Here is a 15,763-nt window from a genome sequence, read left to right as displayed (position 1 = left end):
TCATACTGTCAGTAGAAGTAAATGTCATCGCAATCATTCAGTTGCAATCAATTCAATCGAATATTGTTTTTGATATTAAATCGATTATTTCTCTCACACTTTAATGAATATCGAGAATTTTATTTTATACAGAAAGTGAAAATTGAAGCTTTTACGTTAATTAAACTAGAATAGGTAAATAAATTTGTAAAGACTCTATTTTCATTCCTTCTGTGTTCTGTTGGTGCATAGATAATTGGTATTTTATTACACGATTTTTTATTGGGTTAGTGTAAAATGTTTAATTAAATACAAATTATCAAGAAAGTTGTTTTGTAGAGTATTTATTCACAACATGTAAACACTGTATCGCACAAATTCTTGTGGATTTAATTTCTTCTTTCACATTATATTTAATGTTAGATGTTTCAGAAGGCAATTGATATATTGGAAACTAGGAAAGAAGCCTTACAGTATTTGCGTAACATCCAACACTACACAATGTCATATCGTGTACTCGCCCCAGACACAGGGATTAACCTTCAAAGGTAACTCATATTGCTATACCAGGTCACATGGTTTAACTGTTGTCAAGTGTCTATCAGACACCTATAAATATTTAGTACTCTTTTCAATTAATAGGAATTGTGTATCAAGTACGTATATACCATTTTTCGGCACTAGCGAAAATAAAACATTTATTTGGACACTATAAATATTCGTAGCATTTGTGTTATATGATTTTGCGCACGTTCATACGTGGATTACATCATCACTATCTGCTTTCTAGAATTGTTCTTTGTAAATTTTAAAACGTGTATTTTTATTTTTTTATCGAGAAAGGCCCACCCTCTGCGAGGTCTAGGCCAGGTTCTAATCGTATTAGCGATGTAGAAGGTTTTTACATTCGCCTTGTGGCGATTTCAAGAGCAAAGGATTATTATTCAATCGATAACGCCGATAACGCTTTTAACTTCCTTGTTTTAACTTCAATAGACAAACAATTTATATCTTTTTTTATTTGGCAGATTTTTAATGTTTTTGGTTTTGGTTGGATAAAAGAGGACTGGACACTCAAGGCAAGTCTTAAATATATTTAATAAAAATGGAAATTGAAAGAAAGTCCTTACCAACTACATTACAAATCAATTTATTTAGGCTGGTAAAAATTTGTTAATAGGATTGTTATTTGAAAACAGTGATAATTAGATTTGTTAGTTTTTCTGTCGGATCAGATGTCATTTAAACTAACGTATTTTCTATTTGACGACTACTTACTCGAAGTATAACGTTACAGACTTAATGTAATTTTGTTTTTATTCTCAGTGCAAGGAAAAGTGAAACACAGGGAGGAGATTTAGATTAGGTGATATTAAATATACATAAAATTCGTTAGTAAACATATAAAATATACTTTATTATACACATCTTAATTAATTATTACAATCTGTGATATGAATTCATTGCATTGTTTCTTTCTTAATTATCTTATTTGCTACGCACTACCAATATTTACATTACAATTAATATCCTTTTTAACAAGTGTTACATTTTTATACTTTTGGACCGTTTCTAATGATGTATTAGGTGGTATCCAACCACCGAAAGCTTTTTCAAATTCTTTGGCAACAGCTACGGTTAAATAATCGTTGTATCTGCCGGCGACTATTTGTATCCCAACTGGCAACCCTTTGTCGGTGAATCCTACAGGACACGCTGTTACTGGCAACCCCAAAGCGTTGAATATCGTTAAATATCCGCAATTTAAGAACTTGTAGAATATTTTGTAGTGCACATGAGCAGGATTGGGAAACGTTGGAAAGAACAGCACCGCGTTCTCCGATAGGGCTTTCTGAAACAAAGAAAATTGAAAACATTTGTTGTAATGATTTTTTTTGTGATGAAGACCTATGAGCTTATATTATGAGTTTTTAATTACAATTTATTGGTGATTCTTATTTATAGGTTATAGATATTATATTAATACTATAAATACAAAAGTTTGGATTGATGGATCTCGATGTAGTTTGACACAGATGAGAAACATAGTCTGGGAGAACACATTGGCTACTTACTAAGTTCTTTTTAATTCCGCGCAAAAGAAGTCGCAGAGTAAAGTCAGTTATACACATTTTATAAAATATTTTGTATCTTTTGGGCAGTTAAGGTTATATATTTTTTTCGCTAGTACGTTGTACTTACTTGAAAATCAGTCTTAATCTCTTCAAACATTTCAACTAGTTTCTTATAATACCCTGACGGTAAAGCGTCAAAGAATTTCTTTACTGGACCATAGGCAACACATGTGAAGTTATGCCTTGAAACACCAAGCAATTTCTTCAAAACCTCAGGCCACGTCGACACCCAAAACTCCTGTCTCTCTGGATCCGTGTAAATATTTCTAATATGTTCTATTTTGAAAAGAACTCTAACACTTATCTCCCACATGTGTTCGATGTTTTTAATCTTTAGCTGCAGAGTAAGTTTTAGTGAATATAGATAATAATAAAAATGTGCCTACATGCAGATGCTACACTATTTAAAATTCATCCTTAATCCCAATATCGATAACAAAATCAAGATTTATGAATGATTTGATGAATAGATATCGACTAGTTAGAAAGTTATTTAATATTTAATGTAAATTTTTGCATCTACATTTAAGTATTATTTACCTCTTCAACTTCTACATTATATGTATGTTGGATGTATCCCTTAGCTTTGTCCATAGCTTTTTTAACATCTGGTCCAATTTTATCTGTTACATCACTGCCTTCGCCGTCCATGTAGTAGAATTTTATTTTTTGGAAGTCTATCTAAAATGTTGGATAGATTTTTATACATTATTAATGCAGGTCAAAAGTATTTTCTATAAAGTAGCTAAGATGTGAGTTTATTACTTATGTAAGTTTGTTGTTGTTTTAACAAATTTTAAATGTCAATCTTACTATCAAAGATTCTTACTTTCTTACTGATATTATGAATGCGAAAGTTTAGATGGATGGATGAATGTTTGTTTGAATATCTCCAAAGCGACTCAACGGATCTCGATTAAATTTTACAGGGATGTAGAACATAGTCTGGAAGAACGCATACGCTTCTAATTAAGTTTTTTCTTAATTCCGCGTGTACAGAGTCTATAAAATACTTAGAAAATTGTAGATGGGTTTATATATTCCATTTGTGAGTAATAAATATGTGTGTTGTGTAAAATAATGGAAATAAAAACTTACAGGTTTATCAAATGGAATTTCGGGAGAACCTGGCTGTTTTAGAACGTTTAAAAGTAATGGCAAGTCTTCGGCATATCGTGTTAATGGTCCTAGTGTAAAATACTCTTCAAACTGCGGATCCAAACTGTCAGGTATATGTCCTAGAAGCAAAAATGTATGCAAAAGTACGTACTGACTTTAATTTTCTAATTTTCTCACCAAAGTCTTACTTCTACTTACGCTAAGGGAGACAAATACTCTGAGTAGAGTATTCGTCTCTGTCTTCGCGTGCAATAAAATTGCTTAAAAATGAAAATTTGACAAAATTGTCTATCAGAGGGTATATTGTATTCATATAAATAGTTTTATATGACAACTAAACCGATTTTTACAAGTATGGCGTATTTCGATTCGTATTCTTCCTACAAGTTGCATTGGGGTACATTTGGTCTTTTACTAGCAAATAGTTATTATTCTTATATCGTACCTTCAACTGATAACAACTTAGGTGTAGGCTTGTGACCAAATATTCCTGTGAACATAGGTGGTAGCCGCAAAGAGCCCGCTATGTCTGAACCAACGCCCATTATGGATGCCGCGGCCGAAATTAGCGCAGCCTGGAAACAGCAAAGGTATTTTCTTAAAACATGTGAACATGCGGATTGCGCCAAATACATAGAATTAATATATTAAATTGCGCAAAATTAAGCATTATTAAAAATTACGCAAGCGCTTTAAAGTTACAGTTAAATTCATTTATTTATTTCAATAATGCTTGGGAACAATGTTCCTACCAGAGAGTTAACTCATTATAGACATACAAATCTACTCATGAAATAGATGAATAGTGTTAACTCACTTCACCACCAGAAGATCCACCGGCGGTATGTTTTAAATTGTAAGGATTCAATGTGATACCGGTGACGTTGTTATATGTCTCCCAGTTCATGCAGAGTTGTGGTGTATTGGTAACAGCTATCGGAATCGCTCCAGCGGCTCTAGCCAGTCTAACGATTTCTGCATCCTTCTTCGCTGGATTTCTAACGTCACAATCTGTACCGGAGTCATTACACATACCTGGAATGTAAAGTGAAAAAATTGCTTTTACTCCCTTCGAGACACAGTTCGACCGCTATCGCCTTGATGACGTGGATACCGTCGCACCTTTAAATACTTCTAGTTCTATGTCTAAACAGTTTATACTAAAAATTAATGAAATAATAAATACTTTTAAGCTATCTAGAGATAATCAGCTTTATAGAACCGTGAATGAAGACGAAGAGATTTCAGAATATTCCTGGAGGATGATTTAACCCACTGTTTTATGTAATATAAAATTTTTGTTTTTATATCAGATATTCACCTAAGTTGTACAAAATAACGAAGTTAATATTTTAAGCTATTAAGTATAAATTAGTCGATGTAATTATTGTTTAATGAGTGATGTCATAGGCAACAACTAGTTACGCAATATTTTAATATTAAATATATATTTAATTTTCTAACATTTATGAATAACCAAAGAACTGTACACCTAACATAATAACCAATAATTTATTATTTTACATGTCACGGTAATTTCTTTTGATAAGACATTCTAATTGCGTGTTCAGGAAAACATGACTGAGATTTTTATATACGTGATATTAAATTGACTTATTATCCACTTACATGTTATTTTATTTATTCATTATAGTTATTTTAAATGTATTATTTTAGTTTATATTATCAGTAAAATTCAAAATACTTGGTGTGTATAATAAACAGAGTTATAATTTATTGTGATTCCTTAATTTAACATTGAAATCGCAACAGTTTGCTTCATAATATCGCGTAATTCCATTCGATTATTCGTTAAGTTGCAAAGGTTATCATTAATAAATAATTAATAGTATTGTAAATAACATTAAATTACGTTATAATTTACAATAATTGCAAAATGTGTGTTTATGACAAATAGTAAAATGTAATATAATTAAAATATGTAGTCCAGATGGTTTATTTCACTTCATATTTATTATCATTATATAATGCGTAATATAATTTTATTATTATAATGAAAATTGTCTTTGTTTGTCTATTAATTATATCATGAACACTTGACTTTCCATACCTCGTGTTAAATTATGTGCAAGTGCAACTTTATGTAAAGTACATAAAACAAAATTTACGATCTCTATAATGATCAGGGCGAGCGAAGATAGCCCTATACTATACAACAATGTTTATAGTTTTGTAGTAGTATACTTAACTAAAAAAACTACTAGTCTTCGCTAAGAGTTACTACTAACCGTTGGTTTCTGAGTACCAAAATATCCGTTTAAAACATGTTTTTATCTTTGTTTTGTGAAAGATATCGAAAAAGATTTGTTTTATACAGAGATTTTAGCGTCAGAAATCCGCTGTAAGTACGACTAGATAGTAAATAATAAAATATTGCAAGGATAAAGATGAAGTGTTACCTTCAACCGCTATACTCTCCTTGACTGTCATTGGCAAACCGAGAAGCGGGTACATCTCTGCCAGCATGTCCGTAGAGCCAGTGTAAGCTTCCAACATCTTGTCTATTAGCCTGGCGTCTCTTAGGGCCAGCTCGTAGCGAGGCTCAACAATAGCGTTCAAGTAATGATTCACTTCCCTACATCGTTCAATGTAAGCAGATACCACTTGCTCGGATTTTATCTGAAAACATTGGTTATAAAAGTTAGTTGTTAAACTGTTTTGCTAGAAATGTAGTAAGCATGAATCTGGAGTAACTATACAAAGATTTTGTAATCACTCTTATATTACGACAGTTCACAGTGTTTTATTTTTTTATACTTCATTAAAATAACAGATATACAGAGTGTTTTAATAATTAAACTATTATGATTACCTGTTTGTTTCTTATCATCATGGTCAAGGTTGTAGCTGATTTGAAAAGCAAAGGATTCGTTGGTGGTGGACAAGTTCCATTTCTTCGTTTGTTCACAATCCATGTTATTGGTATGACTATTATGGCAAGCAGTGAAACCAGAAATCGCAGAAATCGTCGTAAGAACCAGGGCATCATGACTGTCTGGAACAAAGACGGAAACAAAATTACCAGGGGTCTTAGCAGAGGTTATTGTCGATGGCCATACTTAGTTAATATTTCGTAACATTATTATAATTTATCAATAAAAATGTTGTATAGAATAATATCAAATAGCGTTTGAACACGATCTCTCCTGTTCCATGTAGTTACATATAATTGTATACTTATAATATTTGGACATAACCTTGACATTTTTTATCAGAACATCTAATAACAGAAGAATTACATGTGAGAATATTCATTGCTGTTTTTTCGCTGTTTTATTAAAAGTATATGAATGTAATTTAAACCTTAAACTTTGGTATTTTAACATAAAATAAACCAAACGATTAATTCCTTCTAAACTAATCCTTTGTATACTGGTTTTTAAATTGATATACTGCGCATATTATATTTATGTTCTCATAAATCTAAATTGGATTTTTAAAATTAATTGCTTTTATAATTTAGTCGTACATTTAGAGGCGCTATTTTTATCTTATAATTGTAGTTGTCGATATTTTAATATTTGGCGATTGCATTGTCAATCGTTGGTTTCTGAAACCAAAATGCCTTGAATTAAAAAAAAAAATGTTCTATTTTGTCACAGATAATGAGAGGGATGACGATATTTTTATACAGCGATATTTTGATGTCAGAAACCAACGATAAGACCCTCAAACCAAGTTACCGTAGTTCATCAAATAATAGATATATGCAAAGTAAACTAACTGTAAGGTTACATGGGTTGCCTAATTTTGCGAATAGCTAGAACTCTGACCTCAATATGCACAGACTGTCAACAATCAATCTTATAGTGTCACGGTTAGCAGTTTGAATCCTACTTAGTGTCTGACTGATTAACTACTAAGTTTGTCAAATAGGACATTACGAAAAAAACTAAAAACTAAGACTGAATATAAATATACTTAGTTGCAAAGTTCAAAGGACTAATGTGTAGTTGATAGTTTTATTTTGCTAACCAAATTCCTATACACGTATTTCGTACACGTAAAATAAGACAGAAACGGACATTCCGCGGGTAAACAAATCTAGACCACATGTCAATGTAATAAAATTTATATTAAAAAAACTATTTTCAATGTAAATAAATTACATAGCCGTCATACTGATTTTATTAGTTCCTGTATTCGTTAGATTTTTTAAGTTTATAGCCGAAAACATTCAAAAAATAACGGAACTTGAAAAAAGAAACTGATGAATATTCACAATCTAATGAAATGTACATTACGCATTTGCTTTTTACATTCATAAAATATTCGTGCGAGGCATCGTCTTTTTGCTTAAATTTTAAGTGATTATAAGAAAACCAATGGCTAATGTTTCTTTTTGCAACAAAGGCGAGACTAATACTTGTTTACTAATAATGTTTATGGTATTAAGAATGAAATAAAAAAAGCAGATGGAAATCTACGAAAACATAGCAACTAGAGTGCTATAAAAATTTAAGCAAATAACAATTAATCTATATTAGTATAGTAAGCAATTACATAATGAGTTTGATGGTCTCTTAACAAGGAAGGAATGTGCCACATATTTGTTCGAAACTGGAATAAATTAAAATATCTTGTTGCGATAGAATCACCAATGTTTAACTGGTGGTCTGTTCCGGATACGCATGGATGAATATTTCTTTTTTTTTACAATCTTACTAATATTATAAATGCGAATGTTTGGATGTATGTTTGCTTGAAGGTATCTCCAGAACGGCTGAACGGATCCCGCTGAAATTTGACTTAATTTTAGAACATAGTCTGGAATAAAATATAGGCACTAAGTTTTTTTTTTAGTTCCGCACGGACGGAGTCACAGACGACATCTAATATTAAGTAATAGCCTTTTTTAATCTGGGATATAATGTATCATTTTAATCATAAAATAATTATGGAAATCTGTAGAATATTTTAGAATGTAGGTACACATTCGACTTTCTTTAGAAAGTTATTTCAATCCATATTTTTATTTACAAAATAGCTATTCGAGGTGATAGGAACATATCCTCTCTCGTTTGTAACCTACAATATTAGGCGAGTGATTTTTGACATCATTGCATAAATGTGAGTTTATTATTATGTTTGACATTTATTATTAAGTCTAACGTCTAATTTTAGACGGCAGCAACATCTTATTATGTAAATTTTTTATTGCTATTATTATCCATAAGCATGTTTTCCTACTAAAGTATTGCCTAAAAAAATAATGATATAAATATAGGAAATCTATTTTTGTTATCTACGTATGTAACAGTGTAGATAATAAAAACAAACCGACCACATCGAATTACATATATAATTTATCGTAGAGTTCCTTGTTTTTAATTAAATTAAAAGTTGCTTCGTATTTTATATTATTTCCGGATATTGTTAGTTTTCAATATTAATAAAACAATGGCAAAACAGGTTACATATATTGTCCAAAAAACAGATGTGAATCATTATTAGTGGTAAGGTTGGGTACGATTCGTATTACCTATAATATAAAGTAGCATTATTTTCATTAAACTGATATAAAAACGGCTAAACACTCACGTATATTCGTCCGGTGGCGGCACCGACTAGTCTCGAGCCCATCGGGGGCCCTTCATCAGGGTGAGTGGGACTGGTATTATTTCGCGGACACGGCCCGTCGCTCACTGCCAATGGGCTCGAAACTAGTCGGTGCCGCCACTGGACGAATATACGTGAGTGTTTAGCCGTTTTTATAATATATCAGTTTATTATAATATCTCACGAAAGTTTGAATAATTTAATTTTTTTTTGTTTAATTAATTCCATTATTTATACGTCATGAATTAGTGAAGATATCAAAACAGTTCCGTAGATAACTAATGATAATTAATTCTTTTAGTTAAATACAAGATAAAATATGTCTTGACCAACAGTCGATCGGCACGCCTGTCTTATTGGCCTACATTTGTACTGGTCAAAGTTGCTCTGAATCCGCTTAATTGTTTTTTAGTTTTATACTATGGAAAATTACGACAGATTTAATTAATTTCAATCATTGATAAACCTCCGCATGAATCACTTATATTTTTGCCTATTTATATTTTATTTTATTAAAAAAATTAGTACCTACATTTATTAAGTTTGTATATTTAATTATTTTTTTTGCGCGTAATAAAATACAAGAATTTTTCGTATTATAATTATGTGTCGATTAAAAATGCAGTCTTGTCAAAGGTTAATTAAAATTTATAAATACCTTCCTTGCAACAGTCGCAAAGTAAACATTTACAAAATTGTACAACAAACGTTGTAACTCAACATTTGCTTTTGACAACCATGGCGGATACCATAAGTTCGAATTATTCAACAACACTTCGGCTATAACGAAACCATTATACACACTTGCACTTAATAATATTAATAATAAACGCGTTACAAAATTCGTTGTCTTATTAAAAAATGCTAAACAAACACTCCCGATTGTAACACCCATGATTTACGTTACGAGTTGTAGTAAACACGATAAGTAACTAATCATTGGGTCAAAGCGTCTGAAGCGACAGCTACATACAGAGATACAGACAGACAAAGGCAAGTGATATTTGTTATCGCATATGACGCATTCTGTATGCGACGGAGTACCCGCTACTGCGATCATTGTTGTTTAATTGAACTGTCAAATTATAAACAGCACTAAGGTCTACAATCGCGTGTTTAGTTGTAATTATTATTCCTTATTGTAACGAAAGTGGTAACAGGTGCTTATATGTAAAACAAACAGCGACCACTATATAAATATTGTAAAATGTTAATAAAGTATGTGATTTAACACATCAAGTGCAGGCAATAATTATGTCAATACAACTAAAGTCCATACTTTTTGGTCTTCCTTTACCTTTGTAGCCGCATTCAATGTCATTCATCATCATCAGCTCACTATACGTCCCCACCGAAGGGATTTTCTTCTCAGATACATATGTGCAGGTTGCATCACTATGTTTTCCTTCACCGTAAGAACGTCGGATAAATGTACATATGTAAATCAGAAATCGAAAAACACATTGGTACATGGCGGGATGAGAACCCAGGACCTGCAGATTACAAGTCAAGTGCTTGACCCTTAATCAAAGGTAGGTATTTTAATTATATTTCCCATAAGTAAACCCCTGTATTTTATTTGACACAAGTTGTATGTGTGACCTTCTAGTAATATTGGCATCATATGTAGACTATCAACCTATGTGTTCCTATTAAATACAATGCACGTAAGTATATGAAACTTGCTGCACGTGATAAAACTTTAAAGAAGAGAGAAAAGGAAGGTAAATTTATGGTAAGGACAAGAATAAGCGTAAGTATACGATACATACAAACTAAATATAAACGGTTAACACTCACGCAGTTTATCTGGTGTTAACATCAACTAGTTTCGAACCTATCGGTAGCTCTTCTGTAGGGTAAGTGTTACAGGTCGCGACCACAAAACAACACCAGTCCCACTCACCCTGAAGAAGATTAATAGGAGAGTCGAGAATTATAATTCCAGGAAATTAAAACAGAAAATAGATTTACGATTAAGTTAACTTATGCATCATAAATCATAATGTTAACTTATTTTAATGCCAAATTTACAAGCAAATTATTGGTACTTGTAAAATAAAAATTTAAAATAGTTTTTGCTTATTTTATCCTTAGATTTTTTTTAAGTCTTGGTTGAATTCATTTGAAATTGACAATCTTAGAAAATATAAATTTCCTTAATGCAAAAATTACATTTACAATGCGTATATAATCTAATGAAGTAAATTACATTTTGATAATGATTTTTTGTAATAAGTTTCTCTAAGTTATCAATGATAAATATGTGGTTACATAAGCGATTTTAAAGTTAAATTTTAAAATATGCATTTACATAGATGCCTATTACAAAGTTAAAAAAGTCACGAAATACATTATTTTTTATCTATATTACTTATTTATTGTCTATATGATTATACTGTGGGTTCTAATTTATTTTTTATTGAAACACGCTTATCTTGCCTTAGCTAGGATTAATAAACCTGATTAATTACTATTGAACATATTTTTCGATTATTTGTGTGAATGAAAATGATCATAGACACATATCTATGTCATTTACCCTTTGTGTAACTTTTTTTAAAACGTGGCAAAGGTTTTATCAACAGTATATATCTATGGTTAAAATGTTGCTAAACAAGATTGCTGTTTCAAGTCCGAACCAAACGTAAGTTAATACTTGCAGTTGTTACGCAGTATTTGAACGTAGTAAGGTTGTTTCACAAATTCCTTTTATAGGGCTGTCAAATCTAATTATGGGATTTCCACTTCGATGATGTAGATGTTTCTAATTATAGCAACCATGTTGTTCTCTAATTGTCATTATATTTGCTGGCAGTAGCAGCGTGCAGCATTTATGATACAAAGTTATTTAATTTTATTAGTTACTCTTCACACATCGTAGATATTACGATGGTGTTAACAAGTCTGTTCTCAAACTGATGAACATGTTTCTGTATTTACAGAAACATGTTCATAATTTACAGAAACATAATAAAGTATTTTAAAATACACGAATAGGATTTGTCAACCATATGAATGCAAGTCCTGCAATTCTTGCACCACTACCGGCGTTTCCTTTCGACTTGGTGGAACATTGCACCGTTGCATTTAAATCCAGCGATTACTCTATTACAGTTTTCGTAATGTAATATGCGAGTAATAGAGAATAGGATGTACTTGTTAATTTAACTCCAGTTTAAATATGTATAAAGACGACGGAATATGTAAGGATGGAAGAGCGTTAGGATTAAGATGAATTTTGGATTATTATGTTATATAATAAAAAGATAAAATGAAAATATTAAATAGAATTATTAGAAATAAGGAGAAAAGCACGCACTGTTACAAGAATATATTTACAACTGATGGTTTAAAAATAGAAAAAAAAGGAAGAAAAAACATATAAAGTTCTAAATTCAAAAATATAACAATTATGAATAAAAAAGTGTAAAAAGTTCCGTATCTGTCGGCAACAATGTAAGACATGTTATTAACCATTACTAAGTTAGTTAAGTAAGTTATTATGTTATAAACCTTATTGATCGTTACTAGTTCTCTAATTTATTACTATAATAATCTTTGACAAAACAGAGCTAACAATATGTTTTAAACGGGGATTTTAATATCAGAAACCCACCCTAAATTATTATGCTAACTAATACCTAACTTTTTAGAGTTTGTAGTGTTCATGACCAGAAAATATAGAAGCTAAAAAAATTATAAAGAAAATGGAAATATATTTTCTGTGGAAACATTCGATATTATTATGGATTCCTTATTAGTTTATCGTTGTTCGTATACAATAAACCTGTGATATTTAACATGAACATAAAAGACACGGATAAATTTTTATGAACAAATACAGTAACATTTTCGTATTTGTTTTATTTATTATGTTGCTTATATACATAAGACGGTAGTTACTTTACAATTTAAATGTACCTCTGATATACATAAGTACGTTTTCAATTATTTACATACTATTGCACTGACATTCTGTTATATACTATATTTAAATTCGATACATAAAATATTTTTTACAAATAACTATTTGGCGCTTGAGATTTCTACCAAAATAATAATAGCTATATCTACACGGATGCGCTTTTAAAATCATTTTGCTTATTCCTCTAATTTTGGGATTCTACACTGGGAGTATAATTAAAAGAAAATTTAAGTGCTGATAATGTACAATTTGTCTGCAGTTGATCGTGTTCAAACAGACAGTAGACGGTAAAGGATAACAATGATTACTTGAAGCAGTAAGACTTATCTTCAAAACAAAATTACTTAATAGTATTACTATCTACTTTTAATCTAGTTATTAATCAGTTTGTGATATCACTTTAGTACGTGATCTCAATGGAATAAACGCGGGTAATATTCATTAAGACGTGAGAGATGGATAACTATCGAAATGGTTACAAATTCAAGATAATATGACACGATACCGTTATAATGATACATTTCAACTCCTTCAACATTCGAAGTTTAACATTTTTAAGTGTACTTGGTTTGATAATACACACGTCTGTCCTCAACTGGGGTTAAAAGGTCAATATTTTATACGACGACCGTTATTGATAAAATACAAATTTTATACAATTTTATATTGTAAAGTAAATCTTCCAAAATCTACTATTACATTTTCCTAACAATTTCTTACTTCTTATTATGCGAATGTTTGGATGGATGGATGAATGTTTGTTTGAAGGTATCTCCAGAACGGATGCACAGATATCGCTGAAATTTGGCATAGATGTACAACATAGTCTGGAAGAACACATAAGCTAATAAAAAAGATTTTTTAATTCTGCGCGGCTGGTGTCGCGGGCGACAGCTATACGTAATAAAATGCGAGAAGAGATTATGTCCGAAGAGATTATAATAACTTTTATATTTAATCTGTGATAAAAAATTTGACGATGCGTTACTTAGCAAAAGGTGCATTATTTGTCACTTTTTCATAAACCTATGTTAAAGTTTGCTAGTAAATAATTACTTTACAGCAAATTAGCTCTTTTGTTAGCGACTTGTCCATACAATGGAGAAAGATTTTCCTTTTTATATTCGCAAGTTCATAAATAATTCATCATTCATAATCTCATGACATTAGGCACGCATTAAAATACTGGTAATCTTACAAGTCGGTTTAAATTGAAGAGAAACCCACAGTACCGCAACTGTGTCGAGGTATTGAGGTACTAGCACTACGTAAGTACACTTTCTATTGCATACGTAGTTTACTTGCAGCAAAACTGGCATCAGTAGCAATGATAAACGAAACAGATAACGTAATTTTCGCGCTTCAATAATAATTCAAACTGGTTCTTAATTTAAAATATCAATAACTTCGAATGATTTTATTGTTATTTGGGAATCAAATGACATCACTCTCACCAAAGAGGTTCGGACGTTTAGGTTAATTAAAAAAAATATGCAATAAACGGTAATACTGTTAAACGGCTTATAAATCTATGGTTACGGTAATATAAAGCAGGTTACTGAGCTACTGCACTCTAAGAAATCGATAGTAATTGTGTTACAACGGGACTGTAAGCAACAGCATCATCATTGACTGAGTATGTCATTGACCGAATGCGGGGCATGAAGCTGACTATACTTACCATGGTTCATGGTTTCGTGGCATGGTTTGACATGGGTTGTTATTTACGTTGCATGTGAGGCAACAGTCAGTAAACATATTCATGAGTCAAATTATTTGTTGTTATTTTTTTGGTTTTTGATTAAAACGTCAGTAGGTTTTTAAATAAAAAATACAAAGCATTGTTGTTATTTCAAAATATATGTAATTCAATTCCCATTTACATAGCCATAGCTTTAAAGTCTTAAAGAATGAGTAAAGTTAAAATTTTCGTTGAATTGTTTTGTTATGTTTTTAGCGAATAAAAATTAAAAATCAACTACTTTAAATTATTTTTAATTAATATTATTCTATGCAAAGCGTATTAAATTCACACACGATGCCAATATTATTCAAATAGCAAAAAACATAAACAAGCAGCAAACCATTTTAATAATTATATTTAAAATCAAAAGTTATTTTTCAAGTTTATTTACAAAATATAAATATAAATAGTATTAAAAATAAAAATTTTAAGAAAATATTTCTGTACTTACAGGTTAACAAATATCTATTTCTAATAATTACAAAATAAAACAAAAAACTAACGATTAAAAAGAACGCGATCTTTCGAAAGAAAAGCGCGATTGTGGCAGAGATCGGTGACACGCGCCACTGACGCCGGCGCGGTGAAGACTTCACGGCACGCGTCCGCGCCAAAACTGAACGCTGCCGTATCTCTCCCGCCATAACAAACGCTTACTTTTTCAATTCACAGTAAGTACACAAAAAGGTTCTGGGCTTCTTTTTAAATCAACATCGTCAATCGTCAACGACCGAGCTCTTACCGGTCGGCTTGATTCCCTGGCCTTTCCCCGGACGTTAGTTCCCTCTGCATTTTTTACCGCATTTACCAAGGGGAGTGTTCCGAAGAACTGTTTGGAACGGTTACTTTCGCTGAGTTCCGTCATCGAACGACACGACCGCCAGGTTCCATCCACACCACCTGGATGGCTGGCATTGCACAACGGTGCGATTCTCGCGTAATTTCTTGCCTCGCACAGTCGCGTTGTAGAACGTTCAGTCCTCGGCGATATTTCCAAACCAATACGACTTAGGGACCTTCAAGCGAGCATACCATTTCCTTAATGGCCGGCCAACGCAATTGCAGTTCCTCTGGTGTTGCAGATGTCCATAGGTGTCATTGATCACCTCGGTGTTCCCGCCGCTCGTTTGCCCCCTTCTCTTTTAAAAAAAAACATATTGTACTGTTATATCCCGATATTATTATGGATAATTAAATGTTTTGAATTAGAAAATGTATGGAAATGCCCTTGACCAAGAACACTTACTTTAATGATAAAATTACCATGTTTGAACTTAT

The 15,763-nt window shown here is 31.4% G+C and overlaps 1 protein-coding gene and 1 long non-coding RNA gene across 4 annotated transcripts; one reads left to right on the top strand and one right to left on the bottom strand.

Moving 5' to 3' along the window:
- The first annotated feature begins 349 nt into the window (after window positions 1-349).
- LOC106115987 (uncharacterized) lies at window positions 350-3,826 on the top strand. 2 transcript variants are annotated; one of them, XR_001227785.1, is made up of 3 exons: window positions 350-527; window positions 3,215-3,376; window positions 3,736-3,826. It is a non-coding gene; the product is annotated as an uncharacterized LOC106115987 (long non-coding RNA). The 2 variants fall into 2 exon arrangements; XR_001227786.1 differs by lacking the exon at window positions 350-527 and adding an exon at window positions 541-635.
- On the bottom strand, window positions 1,365-15,088 carry LOC106115986 (fatty-acid amide hydrolase 2-B). Of its 2 annotated transcripts, none has more exons than XM_013309683.1 (9): window positions 9,472-9,866; window positions 6,067-6,249; window positions 5,654-5,873; window positions 4,051-4,268; window positions 3,679-3,808; window positions 3,213-3,352; window positions 2,655-2,795; window positions 2,182-2,451; window positions 1,365-1,831 (listed from the first exon to the last, which is right to left on the bottom strand). In XM_013309683.1, exons 1-9 carry the CDS (start codon window positions 9,706-9,708, stop codon window positions 1,475-1,477), a joined length of 1,896 nt encoding a protein of 631 aa, XP_013165137.1. In that variant the 5' UTR covers window positions 9,709-9,866; the 3' UTR covers window positions 1,365-1,474. The 2 variants fall into 2 exon arrangements, with proteins under 2 accessions (XP_013165137.1, XP_013165138.1); XM_013309684.1 differs by lacking the exon at window positions 9,472-9,866 and adding an exon at window positions 14,937-15,088 and having other exon boundaries at window positions 1,366-1,831.
- Between the last annotated feature and the right edge of the window lie 675 nt (window positions 15,089-15,763).

Source organism: Papilio xuthus, unplaced genomic scaffold, assembly GCF_000836235.2.
Source record: "Papilio xuthus unplaced genomic scaffold, Pxut_1.1 DF827777.1, whole genome shotgun sequence".
Taxonomy (NCBI): Eukaryota; Metazoa; Arthropoda; class Insecta; order Lepidoptera; family Papilionidae; genus Papilio; species Papilio xuthus.
Note: the sequence above shows the minus strand (reverse complement) of the source record. Positions and strands in the feature narration are given on the sequence as shown.

Excerpts from the sequence above, each read along its gene's own strand:
- LOC106115986 (XM_013309683.1), bottom strand. The coding sequence starts at position 9,708 with ATGGGTGTTACAATCGGGAGTGTTTGTTTAGCATTTTTTAATAAGACA. Across the intron at positions 6,250-9,471 it reads TTGCGACTGTTGCAAGGAAG|ACAGTCATGATGCCCTGGTT; the intron begins GTATTTATAAAT and ends TCTTTGTTCCAG. Across the intron at positions 3,353-3,678 it reads TAAGTTGTTATCAGTTGAAG|GACATATACCTGACAGTTTG; the intron begins GTACGATATAAG and ends TTTTGCTTCTAG.